Here is an 18,963-nt window from a genome sequence, read left to right on the forward strand (position 1 = left end):
GAAGCTGGCTGCAGATTTGCTAAGTGATTGGTTTGATTAATTTTCTGCATGGATCTCTCATTTCATATGAGAGGAAAATAAATTCAGCCAAGATGAATGAGTTTTATTTTAGGTCTTACTCTGAATTCAGGAGGTTTTAGAAACCTCCATTTCCCATCATGACTAGATTGCCAAGGGATCCACACTTACGGTGTCCCAGAGAATCAAACTTGCTCTGAAAAGACAGCAAAAGTTCTCTATGTCCAAATCCCAGTACATTCTGAGGATAGAATTGAAATGAACATATTCATGGCAGGTGCCACCATCTTGCTAACAGCCTATTTCTTTACAATGAACTCAGTGTTGGAGAGGGTCCACAACTGTGATTCTCAGCCATGTTTCTGCCTCAACTCAAGACAGCATTATCATGTTTTGATTCCATAAGAATCATCTTCTTCATCTTAATGTGTCATGAACTGAAGAGAGAGATGAGATTTTGTATTTCAGTATGTGAGTCATGGGATGATTGGAGGAAACTGAGGGAGAATTATGGCACATAAAAATATGCTGCTACTAAATGATGTATGAGAAAGAGCCATTGACCAAGGACCATAAGTCTTTTTCTTTTTTCAGGTTTATTGAGATATAATTACCAGGTAACATTGTGTAAGCTTAAGATGTACAACATGATGATTTGGTACAAGTATATATTGCAATATGATTGTCACCATAAAGTTAGCAAACACCTCCATCATATCACATAATTACCATTCTTTTTTTCTGGTGAGAACACTTGAGATCTACTCTATTAGCATCTTTCCAGCAATATTATTACCTATAATCACCATGCTGTACATTAGGTCCTTAAAACATCTACATCTTGAATCTGGAAGTTTGTACTCTTTAAACAAAATCTCTCCATTTTCCACACACCCTTGCCCCTGGTAGCTACCACTCTATTCTCTGTTTCTATGAATTCTGCTTTTTTTAGATTATGCATGTGAGTGATATCATACAGTGTTTGTCTTTCTCTGTCTGATTCATTTCTCTTCATATAATGACATGAACACCATAAGTCTTGAGTCAGAAATTCTCTTTCCACAAACTTTTGGCAAGTTACTTCACCTCTCTAGTCCATCATGGGGTTAGGGACTTCAATCCTACCATTTTCTAGTACTAATAAAAGGCAGTTTTGTTTTGAAGACATTGTAGGTGTAACACTTTTGGAACTATGCTACCATGTTGGAATCTCTAGCTATAGACTAACTTTTTTCAACGTTTATTATCCAGGACCCCAAATTACGTGAACTTTTGGATGTGGGGAACATCGGACGCTTGGAACATCGCATGATAACGGTGGTGTACGGGCCTGACTTAGTTAACATCTCCCATTTGAATCTCGTGGCTTTCCAAGAGGAAGTGGCCAAGGTATGATGGATAGAAACTTCTGATGCTTGTCACCTCACTCTGAACCCTTATGATATTGTACTGATGCCTGCAAAAGACTGGGTTTTTGTCATATTTAACACGTGTTAAAATTACATCTAAAAATAATTCAGCTGCCAAGTGGAAGTGTAATTCAAACACTTTCAAATAATGGCATCTACTAAGAATTATGGAGATTTTTCATTAGGAATGAGGCATTTGATATAATTTCTTTGCAGAAGAAAATACAGGTGAAACAACTTTTTATTTTACCTAAACACCTTATCCCAACTCATTCTCTCTTAGCCTCATCCCATGTCACTTCCAGCCCCATCTCTTTTCCAACCATCCTTAGCACCTTTTTAACCTCTTTTATGCTGAATAGCACCTAGCTCACCACCATGCACATGGTAGCTGCTCAATTAAGGAAGGAAATGATTTTAAAATAAAAATTTCAAATAATATCAATAAATAACAATTATTCAGTTATGCACTAGAATGGTAAATTAGAAAGGGCCTCTCCATTAAGGAGTTGCTAATTCACTAACATAGCAGGCCTTTCAGATACATACAGAAACAACTATAATATAAGCAAGCTCTATCAAACAGGAAGCTGTGAACTTCTGGGAACCCTGGACTCAACTTCGATGCTTTCTCTCGAATAGTCCAGTTGCCATGAAAAGAGCGCTAAAATGAAAATATTGAAAGAACTTTCTTTTTTCATGTTTATAGTTTATAGGATACTAGTGATGATCCTTACCCTTCATACATTTCCTTCAAGACTTAAGATTATGAGTCAAAAAATACTTTTAAGTTTGTTTGTCATATCTGTGCTCTTACAGAACCTCTCATGTCAAGGACCACAACTATGAGGTTCTGTCAAGCCAGTCATCATTGTGATTTATAAATGTTTAACCCTCAGTGGTCTGACAGTTCCCTGAATTACACCAGAAGTAATGGCCTGACCTCTATTCTTTAGTGATCATGGTAGAAGCTTATTTCCAACATTTACAAAAACATCGACTTCATTTCTTATAATGGAATGAATGAAGTACCAACCACTTTTAACAGTCTGAGGTTTTTAGAAACTACTCTCCAAAACCGTGTTACAGACCTAATCTATTTTCTCTCTTTAAGAACCAAGTCACCCATTTGCTTCTGTAGTATAACTTAGACATTTGGAGAGACTTCAGTTCTGTGAAACACTGCATGACAGCATTAATTTGCCTACCATGAGTTCTTATTCTGGTATACTGCTGGTAATCTGTGAGTTGTATATACTTCATTTCTCAGAATGTAGACGGATGGTTGGTTGGATGGTTGGATGAATGAATACAGATAATTAAATATTAACTACCTGCAAAATATTTTCGAAATATTGTTCCTTAAATACAACCATATTCACTTTAAAAAATAACCAATTCACGAGATTCATGAACTCTCAAAAACATTCAAAAAATGGCAGTGACTTTCAGGGAGGCTTTTACTAAGAATGAATATAGATTTTATATTACAAGTCAATCTACATATCTTATACTGTATTAAACCTTTGTGCAGTTAGGTTTAAAACATATTCAATTTCCTTCTCTCTGTGCATTCCTTCCCACTAATTTTCTTTAGGGATTTTGATTTCTGAACACTGTAATATTCTCCATCAGGACTGCATCTGTAGACATTTTTTCCAGCAGCAACTTGATGTTCCTGGTATAATTAATGAGGCTACAGAATGTTTTGCCTCCCTTGCCTTCCCTTTAGGGTATTTTTTTCCCCACTGAAATTGCTCTCTAGAATGTTAAGATTTGCAAACACCATTTTACTCTGAAAATTTACTTTCCCCCCTTCTAATTGTCAGAATTGTCTCATAACATCACACCTTTTATTTAATCTCTGGGGCCAATGTACATGATGCTTTGTGTAGTGTCAACACCAAAGGAGACAGCCTCTCTCATTATGTAGAATGTCTGACAGAAACCGGAGCTTCTTTGAAACTCAAATATCTCCAGAAGAAATTATTTACAAAGAGATTCTGGCTCATCCATTCATTCAACACATATTTGTCAGTTGCCTTCTCTGTGCCAACCACAATTCCAGTGTTATGGATACAGCATTCTAGAATGCTCAGAGCCAACATTCTGGGAGAAATAAACAGATAAATCACAGTTATGAAATAAACATATTGTAGGTCAGATGGAGATCTGTGTAGAAGAATAAAGTAGGAGGAGAGGGTATGAGGGTGGGAGAAGGAAGCTATTTCTTTATGAGGTGCACAGAGAAGGCAACAAAATTTGAAGGAAGTTGCTCAGTTACAGCAATATCATAGATTTCTGAGAAATCTCTTGGATCAATTTAAAAAAATAATTAGAAGTAGGACTTGAACTTTCCTAAATATATTATTCCAGATTTGCATGCTTTCTTTCTTACATAAATTACCTGAATTTGAACTTTTTATTTATTCTTTAAGACAAGTGACTCTTTTAAAAAAGTGGGGTGAACACTGTCTTTCTTTTTTTCTCCACAGTTGGACTAAAAACATGGTGTCTCCTGCATATCTCAGTCATACTTTTTGTTATGCAGTTTGATTTGCCAACCACTCTGTACTCTAAGGATCAGCTTTCCCTGCTCCCTGGAGGGGCACTTCCCTTTAATGCCAGGGATAGGTGGTTTCATGTTTGTCCTCTGGGTCAAATACTTCTCCCTGAATCTCCTACTCCTGTAAGGACCAATGGCCACATCCACATTTGCTATCCTCAGGAACTCCTGTACTTCAGTACCCCCCCCCACCTTCCCTGGGAGGTCCTGACCACTCCCTGGAACCACAGGGTGGAAGTGAATATCACCACCCATCCTTTTTACTCTTCTACCATTAACTTCTAATAGTTCTCCACTCACAGCTACATGACTTGTGGCAGAGTTGGAGGTATCAGCAAAGGAAACCAGCTAAAGAAACAAGTTCATTCCTTGTGTTATAATGTGGGCTTCTGAACGACTTTAGCTTTTATTGTGAGGAAGATGGAAGCCATTGGAGGGTTTTGAGCAGAGGATGAACATGACCTGACTTAACCTTTTAGTCAATAATGGACCATATGGGGAAAGGCTGTAATGGAAGCAGGGAAGACCAGTGAAGAAACTACTAAAATATTTGCAGTGAGTTGTTAGTGACTTAGACTAAAGTGGAGCTGTGTAAAAGATGAGAAGGGGTATATATATATAAAGGAAGGAAGTCTGTATATATATATATATATATATATATATATATGGAGAAAAATTGAGAACATAAGCTTATAAATTGTATGTTGCATGTAAGAAAAGAAGAATCAAGGATGACGTTAGAGTTTTGGCCCAAGAGACAGGAAGGATGGAAATAACCACTTATGTCATAGGGAAAATTTAAAGTAGAGCATACATTTGGAGGTATATAGCAAGGGTTCAGTTTTGATTATGTTCAGATTGAGATAATTATTAGACACCCAAGTGGATATGTTGAGTTGGATATACAAGCCTAGAGTTAAGTGCCAAATCTAATACATCAATTTGGAAGTCATCAAGTTATAGATAATATTTAATGAGACTGGATGAGATCAGCCAGGAAGTGACTATAGATAGAGAGGATGCCCAAAGCCTGAGTCATTGATACTCCAACATGAAGAAACTGTGCTAAGAAAGAATCAGAAAAAGAAGCTGAGAAGGAGTAGCCAGTGAGGAGGCAATAAGGTGGTGTGTGTTGTCAGAAGCCAGGGGAAGAAAATGTTTCAGGGAGAATAAAGTATCAACAACAAGGTCAAATGCTGCCCAAGATGAAAACCAAGAATTGACCATTGCATTTAGTGACGTGGAGGTCATCCATGTCCTTGATTAGAGTAACTTTGGTGGAGTGGTGTAGTCAAAAGCCTATTGAAGTGGGCTCTGGGGAATATTGGTAAAGAGAAAAAAAGAAGCCAAAAGCTCTTTTGAGAAGTTTTGATGTGAAAGACAGCAGAGAAATGAGAAGTGAGGTCCAGAGATGATTTTTCAGATGGAAGAAGTAACAATGTACATATATGCTAATTGGAATGGTCCCATAGAGAGAAAACAAGGTGCCAATTTAGGAGATAAGGAGAATTGCTGGAGCAAGTCCTTGAGTAGAAGCAGTAGGATCTAGTGCAGATCTCACTAAACTATACCCTGGGGGCATGTCTGGTCTACCACCTGTTTATATAAAGTTTTATTGGAACACTGCAACCTCCATTTGTTCACATATTGTCTATGGCTGCTTTTGCGAGACAAATTTGAGTGGTTATGACATAGACCATACAGACCACAAAGCCTTAAATATTTACTATCTGGTTCTTTATTTAAAAAGTGTGCTAACCCTGTCCTAGTTCAGAAATAGAGTGGCTAGGCTTAGACACGAGCAAGGACATTTAATCAATAAGAGAAGAAAAAGTAGAGCATATTGGTTAGGATGCTAGTAAAGGGTACATGCTGTGGAGAGAATTGAAGACATTTTCTGATTGCCTTTACTTTCTCAGTGACAAAGGACACAGATGTCAGCATCTGGGAGTAAAGATGATCTGAACTCTCAAGCTTTTTTCAGTACCATTTAGTGCATTTCTTTGAAGATCTAACTGGTAAGGTTAACATGAACTGTGAAAGACAGATTGTTTATATCAGCCTCCAAATAATGTTTTGAGCATACTAACCAATTTATTGGATCAATGAAAATTCTTCCATTGGTCAAGTAGCTTGAAGACGAAATAATTGTTTTCTACCTGCCCAATTCTAGCCCTTTTGTTTTTCTTTGAGGTGAGGGCTACACAGAAAGAGACTTCTAGTTGTGTATACTACCTCCTGCAGTCCTACGGTCTAACCAGCATTCTGAAGGTAGTAAAACACAATGCTCTAAGCCAACGGCTGGGGTTCACAGGATTCCCATATGCTAGTGTTTACCTTCAGGTCTCAGGTATTCAGTGTGTAACTGTTGGGAGATGACTCTTCATTGAGAGAAACTCAACAAGGAATGAAATCTGATTCATGATTAGTGAAGAGGAATCCCAGTGTGCAAAGACACCACATCTTCCCTCTGGGTTCTGGTCCCTTTCCATGGCTGTGTCCCTGGAAGCTCACACACTCCATTACCTCGCCAAGTCTTATCTCCAGTCTTTGTCCAATGCAATACATCAGTGACATAACCTATCACCCTGAGAAACAGGATTAAAGATCCAGGCTCTGATATTCAGTCCTAAATAGTTGGACACTCTGGTAAGCCCCCTCAGTGGACATATTGTTGAACCACTACCTAGTTTGGCAAATTCCAACCCAGGCATTGCTCCAGTGTGTTAAGATGCAGTGAATGCAAACAGTAAGGATTCAGTGGGTTGTAAGAATGAGATGGCTGGGGTGCCTGGGTGGCTCAGTCAGTTGAGCGTCCGACTTTGGCTCAGGTCATGATCTCATGGTCTGTGAGTATGAGCCGCGCGTGGGGCTCTGTGCTGACAGCTTGGAGCCTGGAGCTAGCTTCAGATTCTATGACTCCCTCTCCCTCTACACCTCACCCACTCACACTCTGTCTCTCTCTTTCTCAAAATAAATAAACATTAAAAAAAAAAAAAGAATGAGATGGCTAATGGCAGAGCTGTGCAGGGGAAATTCTGTGTTCATTTCTCTGCGCAAGGATTGGCAGATGCCTTTGCTTTCAATCCTTAATTCTGCACACACTAAATTCTCTTAAGCATTTATAAATAGGAAAAACAAAATAAACAAATTTGTTTTTCTTGGTTAGCCATGCTATTAGCAGGAACTCAGCCAAATTGTTTTTTAAACTTTTTTTTAAGTTTGTTTATTCATTTCGAGAGAGGGAGAGGGAGGGCGCGTGTGCCCATAGGCAGGGGAGAGGCAGAGAAAGAGAGATAGAACTAAGCAGGCTCTGCATTGTCAGCACAGAGCCTGACACAGGGCTTGAACCCATGAACCGTGAGATCATGACCTGAGCTGAAGTCAAGAGTCAGACGCTTAACTGACTGAGCCACCCGTTGTTTTTTTTAACTTTTGATTGAAATATAATATACACAGAAAACAGCACCAATTATAACTGTATAACTTGAAAGATTTTTTAAAATATTTTTTAAATATTTATTTATTTTTGAGAGGGAGAGACAGAGTGTGAGCGGGGAGGAGGGTCAGAGAGAGAGGGAGGCACAGAATCTGAAGCAGGCTTCAGGCTCTGAGCTGTCTGCACAGAGCCCAACGTGGGGCTCGAACTCACGAACGATGAGAACATGACCTGAGCTGCAGTCAGTCGCTTAACCAACTGAGCCACCCAGGCGCCCCTTGAAAGATTTTTGAAAAGAGAACACGCCCAGGTAAATAGCACCCAGATCAAGAAATGGCATCATGAACACCCCAGTATCTATTGTACTAACACACCCCTATTTTGACCTCCAGCTTTACAGATGAGTTTTACCTATCTTTAAAATCTTTAAATGGAATCTGGAAACATGTCTTCTTTCTGGTCTGACTTCTATTATTCAAATTAGATATATGAAATCCTACTATAATTTTTACATATGGTTATAGCTTAGTTCATTCTCTTTCCTAAATAGTATACCGTAATTATAGTAGACCCTAATCTATTCTACAGTTGATGGACATTCAGTTTCCGGCTTAAGGCTATTACAAACAGTGTTGTTACAAAGTTGCCTTTCTATGAGATAGGTATTGCTGATCACAGATCTTCATATGTTCAGCTTTGATAGATGATGGCACTTTACCAAACTGGTTGTGCCCATTGGTATTTTAAACACTAATTCACATATGAAAAAAATGTTTAATCGAGGATGCCTGTATGTTAAATGATTGCATTTTGAAATTACAGAATAATGAGCTTTCCAAAAATATGCTCTGTAACTGAACATCAGCCTTGAATGGCTGTTATTTTAGATTTTTCAGGGAACCTCTGCAGCTATGAATGTCATAGAGAATCTAGTTCACTCATTTTGAGGATATGACCTGGGTTTCCCTAGAAATTTTCCTACCTTCATCCACACCAGATGCTTGCCTACCATCCAAATAACTTGCAGGCTGTCCAAATTTCCTAACTAGCTCTCACATCTCTTTCTTGTCTCCCTCTTCCTCCTGCTATGTTGTTCAAATTCTTGACCCTTCTCATCTGTAGGCACCTTCTACCTACTTTCCTTGAACCCTCTATTTGCTCTCCAACTATATACATGCCCACCTGCATAAGAATGATCTTTTTAAAAAACTCTAAACTTGATCATGCCTGGAATCTTTTTCTTTTTTTTTTTAAGTTTATTTATTTGTTTTGAGAGATGGAGGGAGAGAGAGTGTGTTGGGGAGGGGCAGAGAGAGAGGGAGAGAGAGAATCCCAAGCAAGCTCTACACCATCAACACAGAGCACGATGCAGGGCTCACACAAACCGTGAGATCATAACCTGAGCCAAAATCAACAGTCAGTTGCTTAACCAACTGAGCCACCCAGGCACTCCTTGAAATCTTTTGCATTGCCTGTTACCTAAAAAAATAAATTTCCTGATTATTTCATCCATCCATTCATTCATTCATTCACTTAGTGAACAAATATTTAATGAAGGCCTAGCATGTAGCAAGCACTTCAGTGGACACTGGGGATAGATTAGTGACAAAACAAACATTGCCCCTCCTCTCATGTGCTGGTAACTCACCTCTTGGACCCTTGCACAATTCTGCTCCAGTAGTTCCTAACTACTTGTGATTCTTTCTACCTTTATAATTTTAAGTTTGGTGCTTGCAGAATTGTGTGTCTTGTTAGACTTCCCTTCTCCAGTTTGTCCACCAGGAGAACTTTGAAGCCTCCTTGGGGATTCAGCTTAAATACAGCTCATCCATCTCCCCCTCCATCTCATGATTTCCATGAATAATGGAGTTTCCTTCTCTGCTCTTTGGTGAACCCCATGCATATTTTCTCCATCATGTATCACACTGTAATTATCTGTCAGTGTGTCTGACACCCTACCTTGGATTTGTGAGCTACTTAAAGTCAGAAACAACAGCTTAGTCACTTCTGTGTTCCCAACATCTAGCTTAGTGTGTAGTAGGTTTTCAATATGTGAGTGTTTGGGGGAAAAAGAAGGAAAGAGGGAGAGAGAGAAAGGGAAGAAGGGGATTTTGAGCCCTTGAAAAAAACTGATAGATCATGAAAATTATTAAGCCATGGAGACTTTGAACGTCTTGTACTCTGATCTTCTCATTTGTTAGAGCTGAAGAAATTGAGACCCACTCACTAGCTAGTTGCTGCAGGCCCCTTCTTCCCAGCATGGACCTGTCTCCATGGTTTGCCAACATTCTCAGTAGGAGAAAGGGATGACACTAACCACAATGGCTTTTATCCTATTCATCTTTCCCAAATTCAGCTTTGTTCCTACTCAGAGAGTCATTGTCCCTATCACCACCACCCCCCAACAGTGGCTTTGAATGGCCAAGTCCTGATGGCTTTGAATGACCAAATAGTTGAGGCCTTTTAGGTGAAGAGAATGAGAAAAGGAGCCACAGAGAAGGGACCTTTTTTTTTTTTTTTTTTTAAGAAAAAGAAATTATAGTCTACAAAATGAAATTGGGAAAGAGAAGAGAAGGAAGATCCAGTGAAGGGACCTGCCAGCACCACCACTAGCTGTTTCTGATGTAGAACCTGATTCATCAAAAACTGGGAATTCTCTTAGACCTTCCTCCAAATTAACAGTGTATTTAAAACTGACCTCAAGAGACATGAGTTTGTTATATATATTCTTTTTATTCTGGAACATATACATTGAGAAAAGAATTTTCAAACACTAATATACTTTGTACAAAATGTGTCATTTATCCCATTTCCTTTTTGAACTTGGGACCAATTTATGTTGAGTGAGCAATGGGTATAGGTCTGATTTTCTTCAAACAAAAATGATTAAGAAAAATAGAATGAGGTATCATGTATTGTTTTTAACAGTGTATTTTGACACATAATGGAACATTTTGCAAGTCGTCCTTGGGGGTAGAATATATATGCCAAAAAGATAGTCGTTTACAAATGTAAAAAGTTAGCCTTCTGGATTGATGCGTTTTGTGAGATCTTCATTCATTGTTCTTCTTGACCTCTTCATGCTAGCCAAAAAGCCTATGTTGTTATCTTCAGATATTCCCCTACCCAACTCTAAGTAAGGGCCAAGGCCTTACCAAGTCAATATACTGCACTATTAGTCTTGGGATTTTGTAGTCGTGATGTCTTTTGTTGGCAAATGAGACTCAGTCCACATGCTACATTTTTGTTTTAGAGGAGTATGAAAGATGCACAGCTTAAACTTTCAAATTGTTAAAAAAGTCACCCATGTGGAATGACTGTACAAAAGTTTAAAAGTTCAAAAGTCAACAGAGAGACATTGATAATAAAAAGAGGCGGGAACAGGCACTTTGGACATTAATCTCTTCCTTACACCTAGATAAGAACCAGCAATTGCTATTTTTGTGATTGTGGAGGAAAGTGCTCTGCCCTCCAGCTTCTGGGTGTCTTTTCTGCATTCCTTAAGCAAGAGCTTCTTTTGAACCGGGCAGCTTTCACAGGATCCACGTAAAGGAATGAATGCCAAACTGAAGGGAAGATATATACCCTAAGACACAGAAATGCTGTGATTTCAGAGTATGAGCTGCTGTTAGCACAAACCCACTTTACCCCAGAAAAGAAATGCAGAAAACTGCTTAGGCAGCAATGCCTCCCCTTTCCTTCCGAACACCCCATAACACAGAAGTTAGCTGCTTCCCCCTTGTTCCTATGCCTCTGTCTTCTGAGCCTTGAAGCTGAGTAAAGCCCCGATTGTCTATTTGTGTGGATTGCCTTGAAGCAGGCACAGCGATTAAGACAAACAGACAAACAAAACCATAATATTTTGGGAAGGGAGAAGAGCTCTAAAAAAATTGGCTTCCTTGTTTAATTACTGGGGGAAAACACCTGGCATCCTATAAGAGTGGCAGGTTGATCTGTGTCATCTACTGCCTTAATATCACCTGTCATTTTTATGTTGCTAATGCATTAAATGCTCTCAATGAACAAGCCGTCCCTGAGAATAATTTTTTTTTAATATTTTGTCAATGATTTCCCTAATGGCTATATGATGATAGTCATTCATTCATTCATTCATTCGACTGATACCTAATTGCCTACTGTGTACCAGACAAGATATTGAGTGCCAGGGATAAGCTAAATAGACAAAAATGATTGTCTTCATGAAGCCTCCATAAAGGTGGGGGTAGGTGGATGATAAACACAATAAGACGGTGCCAGATGCTGAGACAAATAAAGTAGGGAAGGGGAATAGAAAATGCCGGAAGTAGGGGGGAGAGCATATTTCAATTTTAAATAAATTGGCCAGATAAGGTCACCCTGAGGTGATGACTTCTGAAGAAAATTGAAGATGATGGAGTGGGTCAAGTAATTCTCATGGAGGACAGCAGACTCTGAGACAGGTGTGTACTCGGCATGGGATGAGGAAGAAGGAGAGCAGCGAGAGATGAGTCAGAGAGGTTGGGGGAGGGGGTGATAGGTGACCCAAATAGTGGTGGGTGGCCACTGTAAGAATATGGCTTTACTTCCAGTGACACAGTTAGCTATTGCATTATTTTGAGCAAGGGATTAATTTGGTGTAATATATTTTCACAGGATTGTCCTGGCTGCTCTGTTGAAAAGCCATAGTAGGGGTGCAGAAGCAGAAACAAGGAGAACAGAGTGCTTGGGGTAGAATGGTGAGAAATAGCTGGGTTCTGGATATACTCTGAGTGTAAAGCTATATATATATATATATATATATGCACTAATGGATTGGACACATGGCATGAAAGGGGGAACAAAAGATGATGGCAGGTTCTCTGGAATTGCATTAATTGAGCTGGAGAGCTAATTAGGGAGGGAAAATAAAAAATTTTGGACATAAAATACAAAATGGTTATTAGTCCAAAACAGCAGAATAAGCACAGATGTGACGTGCTACCTCTCCTGAGATACTGTGAAAATTATGGTAAAGGAACATAAGTATGCAGTGATGAAGAGAATGAGATATGGCACTACAAGATGACATTTTTCAGTAAGTCTGCAGGGAAGATTGTGAGGAGAGTGTCTATGAAACAGAGTGGAGAGAATTCTGCACGGTCTAGATTCCATACAGAACTGTAGCCAATGAGGTCACTGACCCCCACTCAGAAGCAGTGGAGACATGCCCCCAAACTTGAGAACTACCAGCCCAGCAGAACACGGAGCAAGACTTAGGGGTGGAAAGAAGGCTGAGGAATTAAAGGAATATGTACAAAACTCTCAGCCCCTCCACCTCCTCCTCTTGCTCTGCATACAGAATAATTGATAACCAATTACTTCCCAGACCAAAAAGCTGAGAACTTGTTTTCTTGTGGAAGTGAACAAATTATTAGAAGAAATCAGAGGGCGCCTGAGTGCCTGAGTCAGTTGAGCATCCAGTTTCAGCTCAGGTTATGATCTCTCAGTTCAGGAGTTTGAGCCCCACATCAGGCTCTGTGCTGACAGCTCAGAGCCTGAAGCCTGTTTCAGATTCTGTGTCTCCCTCTCTTTCTGCCTCTCCCCCACTCATGCTCTGTCTCTCACTCTCTTTCTCAAAAATAAATAAACATTAACAAATGAAAGAAAGAAAGAAAGAAAGAAAGAAAGAAAGAAAGAAAAACATCATTGTAGCCAGCTTTGGAGTCAAGCATCCAGAGTAAAACTCTTGTGGATACCACACCATAGTGGCTGGCACCCACGTGCTCACCTGAAGGAGAAGTCTACAAGTTGGAAAATCTCACATACTTAGAGCTCCCAGTTATCCCCTCTGTTGTTCCCCTATAATGTGAAGTAGCAACAAAATGTCCACACGCTACTGAGAAAGCCTACATTATTGAATGATGAAGGAGGCCAAGAAGAACAAAATAAGAAATGACGACAGAAGATACAGGGGTAATTCAAGAAACAAATAATTAAACTAAAAAATTAAAATAGATACCATCTTCAGAGAGAATTTTGAATATATTATATTCATAAGATAAGATGTTATGAAAAATAGGAAACAAAAATAAAATCTTTTTTTTTTGAAATCTAAAGATAAGATAATGGAATAAAAGTCAAAGTTCTACACAACTGTAGTGAGAAGAAATGAAGGAAATCTCCCAGAGTGTGGACCCAAGCAAAAACCACAGTGAAGGCAGAAAACAGACAAGGAAACATGAAAGACAAAACAACAGCCTTCAGAGAGAAAAGAAAAGGGGCTTCTGGATGGCTTAGTGGGAAGAGCATGGAACTCTGGACCTCGAGGTCATGAGTTCGAACCCCATGTTATGTGTAGAGATTACTAAAACACACACACAGGAAGAGAGAGAAAAGATAAGAGATACAGGTGCAATCAATCTGAAGAGTGCAAGAGAGAAGGAGAAAACAGAAGAGAGGAAAATATGAAAGACATAGTGCAAAAAAATACATAAGAGCTAAGAACAGATACTGTCTTGAAGATTAAAAAGCACACATAGGAATGGACTAGGTTTAGGCAATATGAGTAGGAAGCTGGAAAATATTAGATAAATGAAAACAGCTTAAGTTTCTTCTCCCCCAAAGAAAATTAAGGTAAAAGGAGAGATAAATGTATAAGAAAAGTATTATACAAATATAAGCACTGCTAAAAGCATGCAGAATTTTCAACAACTGAAGGAGCAGTCCAAAAAGGATGTATGCTATGTTGGTAATGAGATTGTTCCCTTTTGATCTGTATTTCCCTGATGATGACTGATGTTGAGTGTCTTTTCATGTGTCTGTTTGCCATCTGGATGTCATCTTTGGAAAAGTGTCTCTGTCTTCTGCCCATTTCTTAACTGGATTATTTGTTTTTTGGGTGTTGAGTTTGGTAAGTTCTTTTTAGATTTTGGATACTAACCCTTTATCACATATGTTGTTTGCAAATATTTTCTCCCATTCCATAGGCTACCTTTTAGTTTTATTGATTGTTTCCTTCGCTGTGCAGAAGCTTTTTATCTTGATGAGGTCCGAGTAGTTCATTTTGCTTTTGTTTCACTTGCCTCTGGCAATGTGTCTAGTAAGAAGTTGCTGTGGCCGAGGTCAAAGAGGTTTCTGCCTGTACTCTCCTCTAGCATTTTGATGATTTCTTGTCTCACATTTAGTCCTTTGATCCATTTTGAATTTATTTTTGTGTATGGTGTAAGAAAGTGGTGCAGTTTCATTCTTCTGCATGTTGCCGTCTCATTTTCCCAGCACCATTTGCTAAAGAGACTTGTCTTTTGAAAGCCATGTAGTTCATGGTGATGGGAATATAACAAGAAAGATAATCAGAGTCTAAAACGTGACCCGCAGAAAATTATATTTGCATTTTTGTAATCATGTAAATTTTTATTTTATCGGTTTTAGACTTTTAGAATCAATTTATATGCAAATAACTGAAGTCAATTATGAACAGTAAGCAAGATAAAAACATTTCAACTTTGATCATTTTACAAGCAAATTTAAGCTAACAGAAGTTGAAGATAAAAGTATTAGCAGGTAAATGTTCTCTTCTTAGAAGCCACGTGATGCTGTCTTTAACTGGTGGATTAAGAAATGGTTTGATCATGTTACTAAGGTTGTAGAGGTGACCAGGAGAAAGGATAGTGGTAACAGAATTCTATCAGGAGGAAGGAAGAAGAGAGGACAACAGATCAGAGTTGGATATTGATAGTTAAATTCTAAAATCAGTCAATCAAGAGAAAGCAGGACAAATATATCATTTGGAAATATGGAATTAACTCCCAGAAATTTTTTTTTTCAATGTTTATTTATTTTTGGGACAGAGAGAGACAGAGCATGAACGGGGGAGGGGCAGAGAGAGAGGGAGACACAGAATCGGAAACAGGCTCCAGGCTCTGAGCCATCAGCCCAGAGCCTGACGCGGGGCTCGAACTCAGGGACCGCGAGATCGTGACCTGGCTGAAGTCGGACGCTTAACCGACTGCGCCACCCAGGCGCCCCAGCCAGAAATTTAAGAATAGAAATGAAAATAGCTGTCAAGAAGCAAAACTAGGGTAAGAGTATCACAAGCAATCATTGCTTTTTGTTATAGCCCCTCTGGACACTTTTATTTTTAAAACCAATGTATGTGCTTATTTGATAAATAATTTTTTTTTATTTTTTTAATGTTTATTTTTGAGAGAGAGAGAGACAGAGCATGAGCTGAGGAGAGGCAAAGAGAGAGAGGGAGGTGCAGAGTCTGAAGCAGGCTCAGGCTGTGCTCGCTTTGGCAGCATGTATACTGAAGCAGGCTCAGGCTCTGAGCTGTCAGCACAGAGCCCGAGGCAGGGCTCGAACTTACAAACCATGAGATCATAACCTGAGCCAAAGTCGGACGTTTAACCAACTGAGCCACCCAGGTGCCCAAATAAATAATAAATTTTTAGATTAGTACTGTTTACTAGGCATGTGTTGGGGCTGTCACTGGTCTAAACATTTAATATACATTATGTCCCTTAATTGTCACAAGAGCCTATGAAATAAAACCTATGATTTCCTCCTTTTTATAAGGCAAATGGATATTAGACAGGTAAAAAACAAAAACAAAAACAAAACAAAACAAAACAAAAAAAACAAACAAACTTGTCCATGATGATTCTATCAGGCAGGGGTTACATTTGACCTTGAATAATAGAAAAGCAAACCAAATGGTAGCTTAGATAAATTAAGGATTTTTCATTTATTACCGTCTTGTTTGGTTTGGGTGTTTTTGTTTTTTTAAATTTTTTTCCGCTCATGCAGCAAGAAGACTAAAGGTAGGTTTTCTGGACCCTGTGATTCCCATGGCCATTTCCTCATAGACAAGATGCCTCTCCGGCTCCAGCCATTACATGTGTGTTCCCAACAGCAAAAAGTAACGAGCCTCTACAGCAGAAACCACATTTTCCCAGACTTCTGCTAACATGTGGTTTCCTGTGTCACATTGCCACCCTTGCCGCTGGAGTTACAGATTTTTCAGTTATTATATATTGCTGGCCTAAATAATGTCAGGTTTCAGTGAGGAGAGAAGGAGAAAATAGATATTAGGTGGTACTGAGCAGTGGGTCCCACAGCTAGAGAGTAGCAGAGTGGGGTCTGAAATCCAATAAAATTTATATTTAAATAAACTAGCAGAAGCATCAATAATAAGAGAGTCAGTAACAATGATTACATAAACTAATAACAGCATTTTAATGTTAAATTGGTAGACAAACACAAGTTGTATTCAAGATTCACCCTTCCAAAGCAGTAAGAAAATGACCAAAGATCAGGCAACTGGAACCACAAGCAAAGAGTAGTTTTCCCAGTATAGGAAGGGCTGACAGATAGAGTCCTTACCGAGAGCCAAATACCCCTGCATTTAAAGGGGGAAAAATCCAGCTTATAAAAGATTTGAAATAAAGATGGGCGATATATAGGGGCTCCTGGGTGGCTCAGTCAGTTAAGCAGCCAACTTCAGCTCAGGTCATCATCTCAAGGTTCGTGGGTTCGAGCCCCACCTCAGACTCTGTGCTGACAGCTCAGAGCCTGAAGCCTGCTTTGGATTCTGTGTCTCCCTTTCTCTCTGCCCCTCCCCAGCTCACACTCTGTCTCTGTCTCTCTCAAGAAAAACAAAAAAATTAAAGATGGGGAGGTATAATTACAGTATTTGAAACAAATTGATTTCCAAATGAGAAAATTATATTTTAGCAAAATTCCATAGGTTGTTATAACTTAACAAGGAAGTACCTGTGTGTAGGTTACTAATCAAATTTCAAGGAATGCAGTTTTAATTTTGTGAGATTTCACTTAATGGAGAAAGCAGCACTACTTTACTCCCAAGAAATTATGATTGTTCCTTTTATTCCGCTTGATATACATCTTACCAAAAAAATTAGCTGGATTGTCTTTTTCTTTAAAATTTTTTTTCACTTGATCTCCTCAAATGGAATTATTTTTTAACAAATAAACAATGGTATCAATTATAATTACAGACCCTGCTTACACACACTTGCTGTCTGTAGTACACAGCACTCCAGCGGGTTCAAACCAAAGTAACGATTAGCGTCGATACTGCTAGGCTTACAAGAAATAATGGCAAGTGTTTTCGTCATAGTGCCATGAGGCTTTTGGAAAGAACCATTTCCAGAATGTGGTGGGTAGACATGAAAGCCATGGAAAGGAAGCTTTAGGGGTTTCATATCAGGGCACTCAGTCAACATTTTCTTTATTGTACAAAAGAGCAATGACTCAGTAAACTAGCTAGAAGGGGAGGAGAATGTCCCTTAGCTGAGGCTCAACATACACCTGAGATTCACAATGGTATAGCTGAAAAACCTATCATTGGGAGAACGTCGCCAAACCAAGTATCTTTCTCCTTTCTTTCACACTGTGCCACAGATGCTGTTCTTTTGAGAGGCTTTATTCTTTTTCCCTTAGAAGAACTCTCTTAACATTAATTTTTACTTGATTTCACCACATTAAGCTTTTACCATTGGGCGGGGGAATGTCAAACAGGTGTTGGAAGAAGACTAGGGACATAACTATGCCTGTTACCTCTCAAAATGCGCATACTTGCATATTTACATCTTGAGCATTGCACTTTCAATCCTGTGAACTCTTCCTTAGGTCATCAGGGTACCCATGTACTACAGCAGGGTTTCACTTATCTGGAGAAAGATACTTGGGAAACAATTCTTCGGAATAGAGCCCAAAGCGTAAAGCAAAACTAAAGCATGTCTATGAAGCTGATGTAGATGCCCTAAGCCCTAACACTAAAGCTTCTCTACTTTACTAACTGGGGAGCCTCCTGAGCTCAATGTTGCACACAGTACTCTGAGTTCTTACAACCTATTGTAGCATCGTTCAAGTTACATTAAGAAATATATGAAGTAATTACCCAAATGCTGTAGCCAGGAATAGTGATTGAATACTCATAACAAAGAAAAAGACATAAAAATTAATTTTTAAAGGCATTAATTATAAAGCATGGATGTCATTCTCTTTCCTTGACACATTTCATTCATTCATGAAGTCAACCCAAGTCAAAAGTGTGGATTTATTGCCTATTTTATAAAAAGAATGGGACACAGGGGCACCTGGATGGCTCAGTCTGTTGAGCGTCTGACTTCGGCTCAGGTCATGATCTTGCAGCTTGTAGGTTCGAGCCCTGCTTCAGGCTCTGTGCTGACAGCTCAGAGCCTGGAGCCTGCTTCGGATTCTGTGTCTCCCTCTCTCTCTGCCTCTAACCCACTGGCATTCTGTCTCTGTCTCTCGCAAAAATAAATAAACATTTAAAAAAAAAAAAGAATGGGATGCAGAACTATGAGATCCAAGGTATAAACGACACATATCCTTTTCTTCCACCTGCTTTTCCACAGTACTCCGATGAATGGATATATGTATTGTTCTTATTCTCTTTCATTCTCTGCTCACCGCTTCTCCCCCAGTTCCAACGATTTGGCCTCATGGATACTACTAGGTTCTTACCTGACTAGACTGTTCTAGAGGTAGACCAATCAGAGACATTTGTCAGGATTTTTCATACTGAC

At 39.1% G+C, this 18,963-nt stretch overlaps 1 protein-coding gene across 3 annotated transcripts in view; it reads left to right on the forward strand.

Moving 5' to 3' along the window:
* The window catches only part of PLCB1 (phospholipase C beta 1), a 702,980-nt gene that overhangs the window by 454,487 nt on the left and 229,530 nt on the right, over positions 1 to 18,963 (forward strand). For all 3 annotated transcript variants that reach the window (XM_030310083.1, XM_030310080.1, XM_030310081.1), the window contains exon 4: positions 1,270 to 1,407. In XM_030310083.1, coding sequence (XP_030165943.1) covers positions 1,270 to 1,407 — 138 coding nt within the window. The remainder of the gene's footprint in view (positions 1 to 1,269; positions 1,408 to 18,963) is intronic.

Source organism: Lynx canadensis, chromosome A3 (genome assembly GCF_007474595.2).
Source record: "Lynx canadensis isolate LIC74 chromosome A3, mLynCan4.pri.v2, whole genome shotgun sequence".
Lineage (NCBI taxonomy): Eukaryota > Metazoa > Chordata > Mammalia > Carnivora > Felidae > Lynx > Lynx canadensis.